Genomic DNA, 18,804 nt, shown 5'->3' with positions numbered 1-18,804 from the left:
GGATCCTATTCTGATGAATCTTGGTGGGCAAACTCTGGTATGGGCACACGTGGTTTTCTCCAGAGGGGTTCGGGGCAGAAACAAGGAGAACGTGATCTTAATAAGAGGAAAATCTAGAATATCAACTAAAAATAATAAAAAGAGATTTAATACCAATAAGCTACTGAATATCATAACTTAGCCTACCCTACCTTAAACATGCTCAAAACACATACATATGCCTACCCTTAGGCAAAATCACCTAACACAACAAACACATTGTAGAGTATCGGTTGTTTATCCTCCTGATCTCGTGGCTGATAGGGAGCTAGGCTCGCTGCCACTGCCCCGTGTCACAAGAGAGTATCATACACATATTACTGGCCCAGGAAAAAAAAGCAAACTTCAAGTTACCATTTCCACTAAAAGTGTATTGCTTTCACACCACTAGAAAGTAAAAAAGAATGTAAGTCGAGGACCATCTGTACTTTATTTTATTTATTCCAAGATACATCCTTTCTCACATCTCACATTTATTAAACCTGGATGGAGCCTACTATTGATACTATCATATAATAAATTCAGAGTTCTTAATGATTTTTCTGTCAGTGTCTAAATGATGATATATCTCACACCCATGGGAACCCTGAGTTGATCAAATATGATAATTCTTTGATTAAAGATGATGAGATTGACTCCTGGGCTGACAACTTGAGCTTCTTGTCTTCTGGGTCCTTATTCCAAATGGGTACAAGGAGACATGATAACATCTCACGGGATATTCTGATATGACCTGTTAAGAACACAAGCAATTTTAGCTCTATCTATGAGATATTTGCACACCTATTTCATAGCAGCATTATGAAAATGCAACAGCCAAGAGGTAGAATCAACCCAAGTGTCCACTGAATGGATAAACAAACATGTTACATAAATGCAGTGGAATATTATTCAGCCTTCCCCAAAAAGGAAAGAAATTCTGACATCATGCTACAACCTGGAAGAATCATGAGTACATTATGCTAAATGAAAAATATTCATGACTCCACTTATATGAGGTGTCTAAAGTAGTCAAATTTATGTAGACAAAAAGTAGAATGTTGGGAGTCTGGGCCTAGATGGCCAGGAGATACCAAGATGTTGTTCAAAAGGTGTAGAGTTTTAGTTTTTCTAGATGAAAAAGAGTTCTAGAGATTGGTGGCACAAAAATGGGAGTGTAATTACTATTACTAAACTATGTATTTAAAAATAACTAAGATAATAAGTTTTGTGTCATGTATATTTTACCACAATTAAAGAATAGATTTACATTAAAAAGATGGGAATTTGGGAGAAAGTGCAAAAAGTCTTGTGGAAAGATTGAGGCTAATCCTATATAATAAAAGGCTAATATGCAAATTGACCAAACGGCAGAACGACCGGTCAGTATGACATGCACTGACCATTAGGGGGCAGATGCTCAATGCAGGAGCTGCCCCTGGTGGTCAGTGCACTCCCACAGGGGGAGTGCTGCTCAGCCAGAAGCCGGGCTCACAGCCGGCAAGTGCACCAGTGGTGGTGGGAGTCTCTCCGCCTCCGTGGCAGCACTAAGGATGTCCGACTAATGGCTTAGGCCCGTTCCCCATCAGTCAGACATCCCCCACAGGCTCCTGGACTGTGAGAGAGCGCCGGCCGGGCTGAGGGACCCTCCTAACCCCCGAGTGCGCAAATTTCATGCACCGGGCCTCTAGTGTAATACAAATAGATAAAATTGGTATGAAAGAGTGGGAGGGTGACAGAAAAGAAAGATTTTTTAAAACTTACCAGCGTCTCCAAAACCATAAAGCAAGAAATATCAAAAGAATCAAGGTGGGCAATATCACTGCCAATAATATCACAGTGAGGGAGGTAGAATTTCCTGGCAATGGGAGAAAACACAAAGATGTCACTTCAAAGCCCATCCTCCGATTCGCTGGCCCTCCCTTCGCTGCCTGAGGGTCACTGTCATTCCCCTGCTTCTGAAGTGTGGGCATGAACAACTCCCTCTCTCATATTTTCTGAAAACGTATCTATAATCTATCTTCTACCTCTTCTTCTTGCCCCACTGTACCCAATACTATATAGGTCCATAATTTCTACCTATTTTACACCTTGGGTCAGCAATTTTCTATCTTTTTCATCTCATGGCACACATAAACTAATTACTAAAATTATGCAGCACCCCAAAAATATATATTTTTGCCAATCTGACCCCCCAAAACAATAGGTATAATTTTAATTCATTCACACTAGACACCTATTGTTGTGTTGGCTATTGTCATTTTTTTTTTATTATTAATCCTCACCTGAGGATATTTTTTCCATTGATTTTTAAAGAGAGTGGAAGGGAGGGAGGGAGGAGGAGAAAGAGAAACATTGATGTGAGAGAGACACATGGATCTGTTGCCTCCTGCACCTGCCCCAACTGGGGGGCAGGAGGGAGAGGGAGGCCTGGGACAAACCTGCAACCCAGGTATATGCCCTTGACCAGGACTCAAACCTGTGACCCTTCAGTGCATGGGCAGACTCTCTGACCTCTGAACCATGCCAGCCAGGGTAACTGTGGTCATGTTTTATTTGACAACCTAAGGGATAAGAGGCCAAAGCCCCTGACTATATAGTCAGGTGTTGCATGTTTTACAAATTGCTGTGGCACACCAGTTGAAAACCACTGCCATAGGCCATCTCTCTCTCTCTCTCTGTTTTCCTCCCTCTCCCCCCGCCCCCTGCCTTTCTCTCTCTCTCACTCATTAAATCTCACCACTTTGCTAGAGATTGTGTTTGAGGACCATCCCCTCCCAGCGGGGCCCTAGTGCTCACCCCAGTAGAGGACGATGTCCTGGCCTCCGAGGCTGCTGTGCCTCACTCGGCAGGTCAGGCCAGCTGCCTCCCCAGCCGCCACGTCCAGGGTCACTCGGAGATACCACGTCCCGTCAGCATTGGGCAGGACGTCCCCTTGCTGAGTGCCCGGCAGCTCCTGCTGCCCCCGCATCCACCGCACCCACACAGGCTTGGGGTAGAATCCTGAGACGTGGCACACCAGCAGCAGACGGCCAGGACCAGGAGCGGGGCCACTGGACAGCGAGGCCTCGGGCTTCACTGGGGCAGGAAGGAGCAGGGACAGTGTCAAATTATGACTCTCATCTAGAACATAGGGACTCCGAAACCCACAGGTTTGGACAGCAACCCCTTCCGCTCCTCAGGAAACCAAATAATTTACTGAGTAAGCCCCTCTCTTCTACCTCCTACTGGAATGTAGGGTGGTGGTGGGGAGTGCAGCAGGGAACTTGGAGAGAGAGGACTAACCTTGCCTTTGCAGCTCCACCTTCCCTGCTTCGAGGACGCTCCAGAGAAACCGGGGGCAGGTGTGGTAGAGGAGCTTCTGGATGATGTCAGAGATGCCTTGGTACTGAGAGGAGAGTGTGCAGAACCACTGGGCGCGGATGCCACCCTCCGCAGCAGGCACGCACGTCCCATTCCTGATGCTCATGAAATCCACTCCCTCTAAGGCTCCCCGCAGGAAGCTGACTGTGGTCTCCCCCTCACGCAGCTCGCAGCCTGCTATGCCCTGGATCTCAAAGGGATCTGGATAGGAGAGAAACAGAGAAAAATCCATTTACAAGCAAACAAGGAGGAAAGGGATGGAGAAAGGGCCTAGAGAGTATTTTACTGGGGTGGGGAGAAAGGTCTGAGGTGTAAGATGATGAGCCAACAACCAATTCAGGACAGTCATACACAACATAACTACTTTCCAGCCAACAACAAACCACATATATGAGAGTAGCCCCATCCTATCTAATCCTATCTAATAAAAGAGCAATATGCAAATTAACCATCACTCCGCTACACCCACAAGCCATGCCCATAAGCCAATCAGGAGCGAATATGCAAATAAACCCATCCAAGATGGCTATGGCCACAGAGAGCAGGAGGGAGGCTTGGGTTTCCCCAGCAATGGAGGAAGCCAAGCTTTCCTCCTGCCCTTGCCGGCCTAGGTCTCCACTCAAGGCTACAAAGTTTCAATGATAGAAGATACATAAATCCAAACAGAAATGGCGGCAGCCATGGAGCTGGAGAGAGCAGGAGGCTAGGGTTGCCCAAGGCGATGGAGGAAGCCAAGCTTTCCACACACCCTGGCTGGCCCAGGCCTCACTTAAGGCTACAAAGTTTCAATTATAGAAGATACATAAATCCCAATAGAAATGGCTGCCACCATGGAGCAAGCAGAAGGCTTGGCTCTGCTCCAGGCTATAAAGTTTCAATTGTAGAAGATAAATAAACCCCAGATACCAGGGCCTCCGCTTGGGTCACCAGGGGGGGTGGCCAGCCTGCAAACCACCACAGGCCCCTCGCCCAGGCCACCCCACACCCCAAGGGAAACCCCACCCTGATCCAGGACACCCTTCAGGGCAAACCAGCTGGCCCCCACCCATGCACCAGGCCTCTATCCTATCTAATAAAAGAGTAATATGCAGATTGACCATCACTCCAACACACAAGATGGCTGCCCCCATGTGGTCAAAGATCCTGCCCCCATGTGGACACAAGATGGCCACCACAAGATGGCCAGCAGGGGAGGGCAGTTGCGAGCGACCAGGCCTGCAAGGGAGGGCAGTTGTGGGTGATCAGGCCATCAGGGGAGGGCAGTTGGGAGGGACCAGGCCTGCAAGGGAGGGCAGTTGGGAGTGATCAAGCCTGCAGGGGAGTGACCAAGCCGGCAGAGGAGGGAAGTTGGGGGCAACCAGGCCTGCAGGGAAAGGCAGTTGGGAGGGACCCAGCCTGCAGGGGAGGGCAGTTAAGGGAAAACAGGCTGGCAGGGGAGCAGTTAGGCATCAATCAGGCTGGCAGGGAAGGGGTTAGGAGGTGGTCAGACTGGCAGGAAGAAGCAGTTAGGGGCAATCAGGAAGGCAGGCAGGCAAGCAGTTGGGAGCCAGCAGTCCTGGATTGTGAAAGGGATGTCCGACTGCCCGTTTAGGCCCAGTCGGACATCCCTTGAGGGGTCCCAGATTGGAGAGGGTGCAGGCTGGGCTGAGGGACACCCCCCCCCATGCACATATTTTGTGCACCGGGCCTCTAGTAAGATTATAATGGAGTTGAAATTTTCTTATTGCCTAGTGACATCAGAGCCATCATACCATCCTAGCACAATGCATTGCTCATGTCTTTTACGCAAACTGTGTTGCCGTTTGTGTAAAAGTATAGCAACACAGCCCTAACCAGTTTGGCTCAGTGGATAGAGCATCGGTCTGCAGACTCAAGGGTCCCGGGTTCGATTCTGGTCAAGGGCATGTACCTTGGCTGCGGGCACATCCCCAGTAGGGAGTGTGCAGGAGGCAGCCGATCGATTGTTTCTCTCTCATCGATGTTTCCATCTCTCTATCCCTCTCCCTTCCTCTCTGTAAAAAAATCAATAAAATATATATTAAAAAAAAAAAAGTATAGCAACACAGTATGTACAGTACATAATACTTGATAACGATAATAAATGTTACTGGTTTCTGTATTTATTATACTACTAGAGGCCTGGTGCAAAAAATTCGTGCAAGGGGCTTGGTCCCCGCTGCTGCAGCATGCCTCTGCCTCAGCCCCCGCCACCATGGCTTCATCCAGAAGGTCGTCCAGTCTAATTAGCATATTATGCTTTATTATTATACTATTGATTGTTATTTTAGAGTGTGCTTTTTCTCTTTATAAGAAAAAGAAGTCTGCTGTAACACAGTTTGCCATGTTATACCAGCAATAGCCTCAGAGGTCTCATGTTTACCGCATCTCTTGATTGCATCATTTTCTCTAGTGCTTGGTTTAATCTCATGTTTTTGGTACAGTAATGTGTTGTACAGAACTGTGGCCTAGAAATAACAGCATATACCATATAGCCTAGGTATGTGGTGGACTCTCCCATCTAGGTTTGTGTAAGTGCAGTCTGTGATGTTCGCACAAGAATGAAATTGTCAGAACCTATGCATTGTTAAGAACCTAGCACATTTCTCAGATCCTACCCCCATTGCTAAGTGGAGTCTGACTGTATTCATAGACTTTTCAGAAGGAAGAGCATAGGGGAGAAGTACACAGGTCCCAAACAGCAGAGAAGGGCTGTGGTAATGACATACGGGAGGGAGGGGAGCAGTGGGAGGGGAACTGTGAGGAACAGGGTGATGAAGTCAGGATACAACATTCCAGAAGGAATGGGAGCATTACACTGAGAGGAGGGATCCGGCAGGAAGGAGATGCTCGAGGAGATGGGGTGAAGAAAGAAGGAGCTCGCACTTTAGTTTTCTCAGGCACAGAGGAGAACAGTGAGAGCTTCTCCAGTGGGGTTCAAGAGAAAAAAAGTTAAACCAGGTGATGGTTCCAAAGGGGGATCTTTATCAGACAAGGGTACAGGGAACAGGAAGAAGCTGCAATCGTTTGTGGACGTATGGAATCTAGTGGAAGGCAAGTGTAGAGACGTTGGATAAACTGAGAAGAAGGAGAGAAAGACCCGGGGGTGAGGTGCCTCAGCCAGAGAGAGAGAAATCACTGATAATCTCTACAGAGCACGGCACTCACATGTCAGCTGGAATTCACTGACGTGATCCTGTACCACCCGGATGAATCCGATCAAATAGACTCGGAATAGCTCCACCAGCTCAGTCACCTCCTCGTCACTCAAGTTGCCCTTGGACCAAGGCTTCAGGAAAATGGCCGTGCCCGACTCACTGTTCCAGCCGTGAATCTGCACATCGCCCAGCCAGCCGGAGCCCTGGTTTTGTGCCCAGGTGCTGTTGGCAAAGGACGATATCTGGTTGAGGTGGAAAGTGGTCGGCCCCTGGAAAGCTGTGGGTAGTGGGAGGATAAGAAAAGTGAAAAAAAAAAAGAGAGAGAGAGAGAGAAACAGGAGGAAATGGGAGGAGAAGGTGAAATGAAAATCAGAAAGGTCCAGAGAAAAAGAACCCAGAATCTGAACAACAAACGCCTGAGACATTTGCCTGTGCCAGGGCCTCGGGCTCCATCCCCAGCCCCGGATGGAGGGAGAGGCTGGGGACAGAGGGCCCAGCACTTACACTTTGCACAGCTCTTACCCAGACCCCACCCCCGCGCTGGGAGAGGCCAGAGCTACTCTCACCCGGCTCGCTGTCACCACCGGGGACAAAAACCACGAGCAGCAAAAGTGGCAAAGGCAGCATTTCCCTTGGAGGCAGAACTTCTGACCCTCAAAGCTGGCGTCGGATCTCTGAGCTCAGCAAACCTTTCCTCAGCACTCTGTAGTGTCTTCCTCTCTTCCAACGGACAAATCTCTGCCTGGTCCACGCTGCACGCCAGAGAAGACCTGTGCCTCCCCCCGCCCGGCCCTCCCACTCTGCTCTCATTTCCACCCCAGCCCTGACCTCCAGCTTGTCTTCTTGTCTCCTGGGCCCCCAGCGGTTGTTCCTCGCCTCAGCTTTCTCATGCGGCCTTGAAAAAGCCTCCATATGATTTTGAAAAGTTGTTTTACCTCTTCCACCCTTTCTTGTAACATCGGTTACATCAGAAGGTAATGTTAAACAATTGTCTGCTTTAACCTAGGAATATTCTTTGGATTTATCCACCCAACTCTGCCTTCCTCCTCACAGCCCTCTCTTCTCTGGCGCTCTATCCCAACATTCTCAATGGCTCCTTTTTTTTTTTTTTTAATCTGATCCCCTTTTCTGATCTACCTAAAGCCATATTCGTGTGTGTGTGTGTGTGTGTGTGTGTGTGTGTGTGTGTGTGAGTGTGACAGTAATTTACAAAAGACAAAGCATTTAAAACATTTGCCCGGCCCTGGCCGGGTGGCTCAGTTGATTGGAGCATCTTCCCATACACCAAAACGTTGCAGGTTTGACTCCTGGTCAGGGGGCATACCTAAGTAGCAGGTTTGATTCCCTGTCGGGGCACATATGGCAGGCAACTGAGTGATGTTTCTCTCCCACATGAATGTTTCTCTGTCTTCCTTTCTCTCTAAAGTCAATAAGAAAACATATCCTCAGGTGAGAATTAAAAACAGCAATAATAAAAAATAAAATAAAACATTTGTCTGGACTATAGTACTGCAGACCCAACTTCCAAAATCAAATAAGATAAATACTGTAGCTTATCATACAAGCAAAATTATCTTATACCATAGCGATTTTTGAAAAGAAAAATTACATTGGTTACTGGCATATGACCTTCTTTACTGTAACTTCTGACCTGTGAAAGTTTGAGTAACGAATTATTCTGAGACAAGCAGAACTTTGGAAGTTATGCTACATGCAGCTTCAGGCTAAGTCAAAAACAACTTCTTGCCCTAACCGGTTTGGCTCAGTGGATAGAGCGTCGGCCTGCAGACTGAAGGGTCCCAGGTTCGATTCTGGGTCAAGGGCATGTACCTTGGTTGCGGGCCCATCCCCAGTGGGGGGTGTGCAGGAGGCAGCTGATCAATGTTTCTCTCTCATCGATGTTTCTAACTCTCTATCCCTCTCCCTTCCTCTCTGTAAAAAAAATCAATAAAATATATTTTTTTAAAAAAACTTCTTTTTTGTCTATTAGTTTGTTTTTTCTGTAATCCCTTCACCTTTTTCACTCAGCCCTGCCAAACCTCGTCCCCTCTGGCAGCTTTCAGTCTATTCTTTTTACCTATGAGTTTGTTTCTAACTTTTGATTGTTGCTCATTAGATTCCACATGTAAGTGAAATCATATGGTATTTGTCTTACTCTGACTGGCTTATTTCACTTAGCATAATACTTTCCAGATCCATCCATGCTGATGCAAAAGGTAAGATTTTCCTTCTTTTTTATGGCCGAGTAGTACTGCATTGTGTAAATGTACCACAGCTTTTTTTATCCACTCATCTACTGACGGGCACTTGTACTGCTTTCAAATCTTGGTTATTGTGAATAATGCTGCAATGAACATAGAGGTGCATACATAGTTTCAATTTTTTTTTTTTTTATTCCTTTGGATACATTCCCAGGGTACATGAAATGGGTCATCATGGTTGGTGGGCTATGGCCCTCTGAAGAAATTGAATGGAGGAAGACATCAGATCTAAAGGAAGTCAAGCACACAGTGAGACAATTGTGTCCCTCTAGAATTCAGTCGTTCTCAACCTTTTTAATGCCGTGACCCTTTAATACAGTTCCTCATGTTGTGGTAACCCCCAACCATAAAATTATTTTCCTTGCTACTTCATAACTGTAATTTTGCTACTGTTATGAATCGTAATGTAAATATCTGTGTTTTCCGATGGTCTTAGGCGACCCTGCTAGCGGTTCTCAACCTGTGGGTCACAACCCACAGGTTGAGAACCGCTGCTGTAGACACACACACACACACACACACACACACACACACCAGAAGAAATCCTGAGGAGTCAACATCTGGAATAGCCCCCAAGCAGTCAATGCATAAAGAATGTTATGGTGGGATAAGAATAATGTGAAAAGACCTAGGAAAAATGTGAGAATGTTTCCCAGGAATAGAACCTTTTGAAGAATCCCTTAATTGAGTAGAATGAAGTTACATTCAAACAGCGATTGACTAGAGATCTTGACTCTCCTGAGTTAATCCAATGAAGTAGACATAAAGTAACAGCCCCAGGTCTATCAACTCCTTGTTGATGAAGTTATCTTTGGACCATGTGTGCGGGGACATTACTGTGGCATTTTCACTCTCCCAGCCATGAGTTTGTGACTCATCCTGTCAATGTGAACTGTGATTTTGTGCTTAGGATTGGCTGATAAATAATGAGGTCAGAATGAGATGGGACCAGATATGTGACTGGACCACTGTGGGTGGTAGAAGGTCAGATGGTTTCCGTAAAAAAAAAAAAACAAACACAAAACAACTAGTAAAGTAGGGAGGAGAGAAAGTGGACAATAAACCAGTTAACAGAGGGAGAGAAAGACGTTATGACTAGTTTAAAAGTGTATTTTCCTGACACGGGGCCCCCATGCTCTCCCACCATTCTTCAGAAGAGTAAACTGGCCTGCAGGCAGGAATGCTCGAGGGGAAGCACTCCGGTATCCTTGGAATCCAGATCCATCTTTGAGAATGTCACCACCTGGGCCCCTGACAGATGTCTCACCATCAGGGTTGTCACTGCAGGAGAAAACAGCTAACTTTGCAAGTTGCAAAAGCAGCATGTCATTTGCAGATGTTTCTTCTTTTACTTTGTTCACAGCAAACCTATCCTTCAGTGTCTCTATTCTGACTTCCTTCTTTCACCAATAGACAACCTCCCACCAACGGCTGACTGGAACCAAGAAAATCTGCTACGTGCCTCAGTCTTGGGCCTCCTACTTGATCTCTCAGTTCCTCTCTAGCTCTGGCCTAAGGTTATTTTCTCCTGTCTGGGTTTTTGCTGCCGTTCTTCTTCCTTTTTTTTTTTAATTTTTTTTTAATCGATATCAGAGAGAGGAAAGGATAAGGGGAGAGAGATAGAAACATCAATGATGAGAGAGAATCATTGATCAGCTGCCTCCTCCACACCCCTACTGGGGATCAAGCATGCAACCCCGGCATGTGTCCTGACTGGGAATCGAACTGTGACCTCCTGGTTCATAGGTCAACACTCAACCACTGAGCTCACCAGCCCAGCCCAGCTGCTATTCTTATCACTAGACTTTATCCTGTGTATTTTCCCTGCTCAACTGCCATAGACAAAGTTGTGTGTGACATTGAAAGGTCACTTCAGGAAAACTTACCCCTCCCCCCCCCAAAAAAAAGTTTGGAGCTAAAACCTGAAGGATGTGCTAAATAGAAAGAGTAAAGAGTATCAAACACAAGGAATCCTGGGGGGGGGGGGGGGGGGCGAGGAATAGACCTCTGAAGTAATTATAAATTCCATATGGCTGAATCCTAGAGGGCAAAGGAGGAAAGATACAAAGGGGAGGAAGAGAGGCTTTTTTCAATCCCCAGAGCAGGAAGTTATTGGGAGCAGGGAAAGATTAAATAATAGTGCACATGCTTAAAAGTAAACTTTTTAAAAGATAAAAAAAATATTTTTAAAGGATGGACAATATGATGCTATGCAGAAAGTGATTAGCATCCTATTGCAAGAAATCAGGTGAACCAATAGTAGCTGGGGGGAAAAGTGGGAGCAGTGGAGATGAGAGAAGTGAAAATGATTATTATTAATTATTATCTTTAAATATATATTCCAGAGATGAAGTGAACACTATTAGGAGACTGATTGATTATGGGGAATGGAGGTGAAAGAGAACAGTTACTTGACTGACCCTCAAGTATCAGGATAATAGGACTAGATGGAGTGTAATACCATTCGCTGAAATCATAAAGAGCTGGGCTTGGAAAAATAGAGCATGAGATCAGACTGGCTATGAGATATTGGGATGCCATTAAGAATTCTAATGAAGGTGTTGAGGAGACCATCAGATATGCTGGTTTGGAACTAAGAAAAGAGGTCTGAACTGGAGGTAAAGATTTATGAGTCATTGGATTAAACATAGAAATGAAAATCTGTGTGCAGATGAGCACCCACTAGAACAGTATCCTCAAATAAAATGCAAAAAAGTTCATGAAAATATAGAAAGGTCACTTTACCTCCTTGGGACTTGCATCTCAACTCTAAAATTTTAAAAATGATGATAATAATAAAACATAAACTACTTGGCTTTTCTGGGCCCTGCAGATGACAATTCGTTTCCTCAACTCAATTCTGCCTGCAGCCTCCATTATGCCCCCTATTCTTAGTCAGAAAATGCAGCTTTTCAAGAGGATACATGGAGGCACATTAAAAATTCATGTGGAAGTTAAATTTTGTTACCTGATAAAAATATGTTGACAAAAAAAGAGGAACATTTGTTAATATTTCCGTGTATTTAAGCAGTCTATTTAAGAAATAGTTAGTGATTTGTCAGTGGTTCTCACTGGCTAATGTGAGAACCATTGACCACATGAACACATGATCTTTTTAATATACAGGCCATGTGTTCATTATTATAGTACCTCTTTAAAAAAACTTTAAGCAATTATTGAATGCAGGAAGCAGTAATTTAAAACTGCATTTGTAGCATTGTTTATCTTTTATACTTGTCAACATTAATAATGAGGCTGGAAGTTACACAGATATTTGGACACAGATATTAGGCAACTTCTATGACCTACAAACTCTCTAAGAGCTATGTACAGGGTAAGCCCCACCCAAATTACTCATAAGCACCAGATCTCATCTTTGCCTGAATCTCCTGGTCAATGGTTTAGGAAGCTATAGCTGATACAATTTTATATATTTACCATATTTTTTTCTATCCACCTATGGGAAATTACAGCCATCTTGCTCCCTTATAACTGGGCTATGGCTCTGTGACTAAGTTCTGGGCAATGGAATGTCATGTGCTGAAGATATAAGCCACCTCCAGGCCTAACCATGTAAAATACTGATAAACTTGCCCTACAATGCCAGCTTGGAAGTCACCTGTTCCAGATGGCAGAGCTACAGGACGGAGAAGGGCTGCCTGATTTACATGGAGTTTGCCTACAAGAGGAATAAACTTTTTTGTGTTTAAACCTCTAAGATGCTCAAGTTTATTTATAATTGCAATTCAACCTATATATACTGGTTAATATTATAAAGGCTAGTGTTCTCCTAAACTCATAATCAAATAAGAATATAAACATAAAATATATAGATTAAACTGTTAACTTTGTATAAAGCTTCTAGATAAATCTTCCAGAGAATTTCCATTAAGTGTGTAATGCAAGAATCTTGCTGGTATTGAGCTCCAAATGAAGTGGCCTTACTCATTCTCAAAAAAATGATTGTGTTTTCCCAAAATTAATATGTTGATGGCCTAACTTCCAGTGTTGTTGGAGATGGGCCTCAGAGTAATTAAGGTTAAATGAGGTCCTAAGAGTGGAGTCTTATAAGAAGAATCATCAGAGACTGAGTTTTCTTTCTCCTTCTCTCTCTCTCTCCCCCTCTCTCTCTCTTTTTCTTTGTCTCTCCTCTCCCTTTCTCTCACTCTCCTTCTCTCTCTCTCTCTCTCTCTCTCTCTCTCTCCATACACACACACACACACACACACACACACACACACACACACACACACTGAGTGGCCAGATTATTATGACCACCCCATCAGTACTCCGTTGGGCCACCTTTTGCCTTCAATACTGCAGCGATTCTTCTTGGCATTGACTCCACGAGATGTGGAAAGGTGATGCGAGGAATCTGACACCATGCCTGATGAATAGCACTGTCCAGTTCTGTGAGATTTGATGGTTATGGAACCAGCTGCCTGATGGCTCTTTTAACTTTGTCCCACAAATGCTCAGTTGGATTGAGATCTGGTGATTGTGGGGGCCACCTAAGCAAGGTAAAGTCTCCCTCATGTTCTTGAAACCACTCCTGCACAATATGAGCACCGTGGCATGGCGTATTGTCTTGTTGGAAGAAGCCATCTCCATTGGGACATGCCATCAACATGATAGGGTGAACTTGATCAGCAATGATACTTAGGTATGTTGTGCTATTCAGACGTTGTTCCACATGAATTAAAGGGCCCAAATCATGCCAGGAAAACATGCCCCAAACCATAACACTGCCCCCACCAGCTTGAAGGCTGTACTCATGCATGTGGGGTGCATGCTTTCATGCTGTTTCCGCAAAATTCTCACTCTGCCATCTGCATGATGCAACTGGAAACGTGATTCATCGGACCACATGACTTTTTTCCAATGCTCAACTGTCCAATCCTTGTGTTCCTGTGCGAATTGGAGACGTTTTATCTTGGTAACTGCAGACAGCAAAGGTGTTCGAACAGGCCTTCGGCTTCCATATCCCATACGATGCAGTGTACGGCTAATTTGCCTACAAACGTCAGGTGGTCATAATAATCTGGCCACTCAGTGTGTGTGTGTGTGTGTGTGTGTGTGTACATACACACACACACACACACACACACACACACACACACACACACATATATATTATCCTCATGCACTAAGGAAAGGTCATGTGAGTACATATCAAGAAGGCAGCTGTCTGCAAACCAAGAAAAGAGCCTTCACCAAAAACCAAATTGCCTTGGACTTCTGGTCTCAACAACTATGAGAAAATGGATGTCTGCCTTAAGCCACCCAGTCTTTGTGGTATTTTGTTAGGGCAGCCTGAGCAGACGGATACACTCACTTAGTTCGGGAAATGCTGGAAAACTCCAAATACTCCTGAACTGAAGGCCTGCTCTTGTGAGAAGTAGGGCATGGAGGAGGAGACCAGTACTGACACTTCTGAGAACTTAGCTCAAGAAATAAAGAGGGGAAAGAAGATGTTCAAACAAAATATGTATCCATGTTCTCTCCTGTATCCACCAATGAGATACTTCCCTCTATTTTCATGGGCTGGGTGAGGATGGGGGATGAGTGAGTATTTTATAAAGTATTTAGGGGAAATTTCCCCCAGGGGAACTAGAAGAATAGGTAATAGCTCTATCCCATGTATGGCATTGCCCACACAATTATCTAAAAAGAAACCTAGAAACCTGTATTCTTTGGAAACTTACTTCTCCTTCACTCCCCATACTCATCATGTCACCATATCACTTATCTCCATAATTTGTAAAATTTATCTCTTCCTATCTTCATTGACATTTAGTTGTGAACAAAGAATGATGTTCCATAGAAAGTAACTTCACAGGATGGATCTGATAAAAAATATTTTAACCGGGAAGGTCATGGTAGGTAGTCATACCCCAAGCATATAACTTTTTGCCCTAAGCAAGCCCTGTCCACCATTCTTTCTGTGCTTCTAGATTGACACACCTTAGAAATAAACCAAAACCACCCTCAAGAGAGCACATAATCTTGCTATCGGATCCCCACTTTGCTTTCTCCCACCTTCATGTAATCTTTCTTACTTCCCTTCCTTTATTTTAAAAGCATAAGAGAAACTGCAAAACTGTCATTTTATATATATATATTTTTTTTTATTATTATTATTATTGATTTCAGATAGGAAGGGAGAGGGAGAGAGAGATAGAAAAACATCAGTGAAAAGAGAGAATCATTGATAGGCTGCCTCCTGCACGCCCCACACTGGGGATCGAGCCCACAACCCAAGAATGTTTTCTTGACCAGAATCTAACCTGGGACCCTTCAGTCCACAGGCCGACACTCTATACACTGAGCCAAACCGGCTAGGCAAAACTGTCATTCTTGAGAGCATTTGAGATCTTGTTACTCATCATGTGTCATCAGTTTGACTCAAATAAACTTTTATAAAAATTCTCTACAAGTTTGGATGTCCCTTACGTCAACATAGTTCTGCTCTTATTGTGCGGGATCTGGATTACTGCCACAATCTCTTAGCTGTACATTGCAATCCACATTCTCTCCATATTTACTTAGCACTCTGCTTCAGAATTGCTACATAAAAGGTAAAACCTTATTACAGCAAGCTCACACTTGAGACATTTCAATTGCTTTTATGAAAAATAATCAAAACTCCTGAGTATATCAATTTTACACACAAATCCCCAACAACAAGGAAAGTAAAGAGAATATTACCAGACTAAAGGGGTTTGTCTGTGTGCATCAAAGCCCAATAGAATGAGAACAGGAGTTTGAAGCAAAGGAAGTAAAGGTTTATTTGAAGAAATGGTGCCAAGCCCAGAAATATAGGTGATCTAATGCTCTAAGACAGTGGTTCTCAACCTTTCTAATGCGACCCACAGGTTGAGAACCGCTGCTGTAGAGCCTAAGACCTTAGGAAAATACAGATATTTACATTACAATTCATTAACAGCAGCAAAATTACAGTTATGAAGTAGCAACAAAAATAATTTTATGGTTGTGGATCACCACAACATGAGGAACTGTATTAAAGGGTCGCGGCATTAGAAAGGTTGAGAACCACTGCTCTAAGACCTGACTCTCTGATGGCGCCTAGGGAATAGGTTAAATAAGGAAAATTTATTAGTCATGATGACTAGTGGAGTTGGGTCATTGGTTGGGGTTAGGGTAGAGTGTAGTTGGTCATTGTATCAGATCATGACATTGTTCTGTATAGTTTCATGAGGTTGTGGTCAATAGGGTTGTTCCGCTTTCATGGGCTTGGGGCTGAAACACAACTGAAGTCAAAGTTTTACCTTTAGCCCTAGCCAGTTTGGCTCAGTGGATAGTGTCAGCCTGCGGATCAAAGTGTCCCGGGTTCTATTCTGTTCCAGAGCACGTACTTCGGTTGCAGGCTCCTCCCTGGCCCGGGCCCTGGTCAGGGCTCATGCAGGAGGCAACCAATCGATGTGTTTCTCTCACATCAATGTTTCTCTCTGTCTTTCCCTCTCTCTTCTACTCTCTCTAAAAATCAATGGAAAAAATATTCTCGGGTGAGGATGAACAAAACAAAACAAAATAACAAAACAAAAGATTTTACCTTTAGTTTGACCAAAACTCTGTTTGCTTGGTCAACAAACCTGAGGTGTTTTTCTTAAGATAAAATTGGGAACTGACCAAAACCTGATATTAAGGGCTTAATGATTAAGGGTTTGGATGGCTGATATGTACAAAAGTGGAGGGAGCTGGTTGAAAGAAGACAAGTGAGTCATGTGCTGTTACACTGGTCAAAGGCAGCGTGAACTAGGAAAAGTCATATTCAAGAAATGGAGCTCCTGTGCAGTAAGAGAATGGGCTCTGTGGCCAGGAAAACCGGCAGGCTGTTTGTAGTATGAATACTTTTTTTCAGTGTATGTGTTGCCGAAGCGAACACTTATAAACACAGATCCAAGAATCTGAAATTTATGTAAAATGTAATGGGGAGAGAAGAAAATGGCTATATAAGCCCCCTAGACACACCTAATCCCAAAACAATCATCTGAGTTGAGTGGGACATTCTATAATTAAAAGCCAGCCTGGCTAGGGGTCCTGGCTGTCCTGAGGGAACCGAGGCCTTTTCCTCTGTCACTGGCTTCTCCCATGCTCCTGCGTCTCGCCCCATTCGTGCTCAGACCACCGGCATGCTCATGGTCATTTTGTTTGAGCTCTTATCTGACACTGTTCCAAGTTCACCTCAGTGGGTGGTTTTTGTTCTCCTACATCAGGGGTGGGGAACCTTTTTTCTGTCAAGGGCCATTTGGATATTTAGAACATCATTTGTGGTCCATACAAAATTACCAACTTAAAAATCATCCTGCTATCTTGGTCAAACGTAATTAATCCACCCCTAATGCCTTGGCAGGATCAGACCAAATAATGCCCTCGGGCCAGACGTTCCCACCCCCACCCCCACAGAGAGAACTCTCCTCAGAAATTTGATGGGGTCCCCACCCTCCTCCCCCACCCCGCCACGCCCTTCCCAGTCTCACACTCTATTATCTTCCTCTCTGCCAACAAAAGCCTTGCCCTCTGCCCACTTCCCTCTTTGGAAAACCCCATTACCTCCCACAGCCACATGCCTTTTACTGGGCCTTTCATTTCCCCATCAGCACTTCTTCAAGCACATCTCTCTCCTGTCTGGTTTTCTTTCTTTCTTTCTTTTTTAATATTTTTTTATTGATTCAGAGAGGAAGCGAGAAGGAGAGATAGAAACACCAATGATGAGAATTATTGATTGGCTGCCTCCTGCATGCCCCCTACTGGGAACAAGCCCGCAACCTGGGCATGTGCCCTTGACGGGAATTGAATCAAACCTGGGATGCTCTGTCTACTGAGCCAAATCATCTAGGGCTTCCCTTTCTGGTTTTTAATGGCAGAACCTGCCTCTGTCCTATGTCCTCTGACCTCTCATATCTACAAGATTGGAAAGAATCTCATCCTGAGAGCAAGTGTAAATTCCAAGATGGACCACTTACTAGAGTGAACAGATTACCACTTTAGGGCAGCTGCCCACATTGTAAAATGATGGAGTATTTTTTCACAACAAAGGCCATAAGACCTGGGTGCCTTCCATTTACCTGTTCTTCTTGTTTTGGGAAATTTTGGCTTCAACTTGCATCCCATTGGCCCATTTCCGAAGGCCAACAAGACACCATTGATACTGAGACTTCCTAAGAATAAGCCTCCCCAGCATTATAAGATACACTCTCAGACTAAAGGTTGGTCATCAACGCATACTTTAAAGTGATTTGTAACCAAGAGGGAGAACTATGGATTAAAAAAGGATTTTATGACAACTAATCTCACTGGGTGATCTGATCATAAGCTCCTAATTGGGCAGGTTATAGTGAGTAATCATGCTCTAGACATACAACTTCTTCAGTAAAAGGTTTGTCTTCTCCTTATACAAGCTCTGTTCATTATTTTTGTATATCTATATTAACATATTTTTTATTAAATTTATTTCATTGATAGGCTGACTCCTGCACACTCCCCACTGGGGATTGAGCCTGCAACCCAGGCATGTGCCCAGATGGGGAATCAAACCATGACTTCCTGGTTCATAGGGTGACATTCAACCACTGAGCCCCACCAACTGAGCCACACTCACACTTTTAAGAGACATATTTCTAAAAAAGTATAAGATATTCACTAAACCATACCAAGTTTATTTTTCTAGCTTTTCTGTAATAAAAGGCCCAAAGTAAGTAAACTTAAGGCCCAAAGTAAGTAAACAGCTGAAATGAGTTAATTGATCTGCTCAAATGGCTAAGATTTTTTTTTTCATTAAGGATTACCTCCCAGAAACTTGCATTTTAAAAGATGGCCCAGATAAGAAGTATTTTTTGTGGGTTTTTTTTGTTTTTTGTTAAATATATATATTTTTATTGATTTCAGAGAGGAAGGGAGAGGGAGAGAGAGATAGAAACATCAATGATGAGAGGGAATCATTGATTGGCTGCCTCTTGTATGCCCCCTACTGGGGATTGAGTTCG

General features: G+C 44.2%; 1 protein-coding gene across 1 annotated transcript; it reads right to left on the bottom strand.

Annotated features, from left to right (window-relative positions):
- Nucleotides 1-750: 750 nt before the first annotated feature.
- LOC308237401 (T-cell surface glycoprotein CD1b-2-like) lies at nt 751-7,163 on the bottom strand (the record flags this gene model as incomplete). The annotated part of the gene is made up of 6 exons (XM_080648061.1): nt 751-772; nt 1,783-1,876; nt 2,818-3,096; nt 3,304-3,582; nt 6,547-6,813; nt 7,103-7,163. 6 exons carry the CDS (start codon nt 7,161-7,163, stop codon nt 751-753), a joined length of 1,002 nt encoding a protein of 333 aa, XP_080504187.1.
- Nucleotides 7,164-18,804: the final 11,641 nt, after the last annotated feature.

Source organism: Plecotus auritus (assembly GCF_963455305.1).
Source record: "Plecotus auritus genome assembly, chromosome: 12".
NCBI lineage: Eukaryota > Metazoa > Chordata > Mammalia > Chiroptera > Vespertilionidae > Plecotus > Plecotus auritus.
The sequence above is the reverse complement of the archived record's forward strand: the minus strand, read 5'-3'. Positions and strand labels throughout refer to the sequence as shown.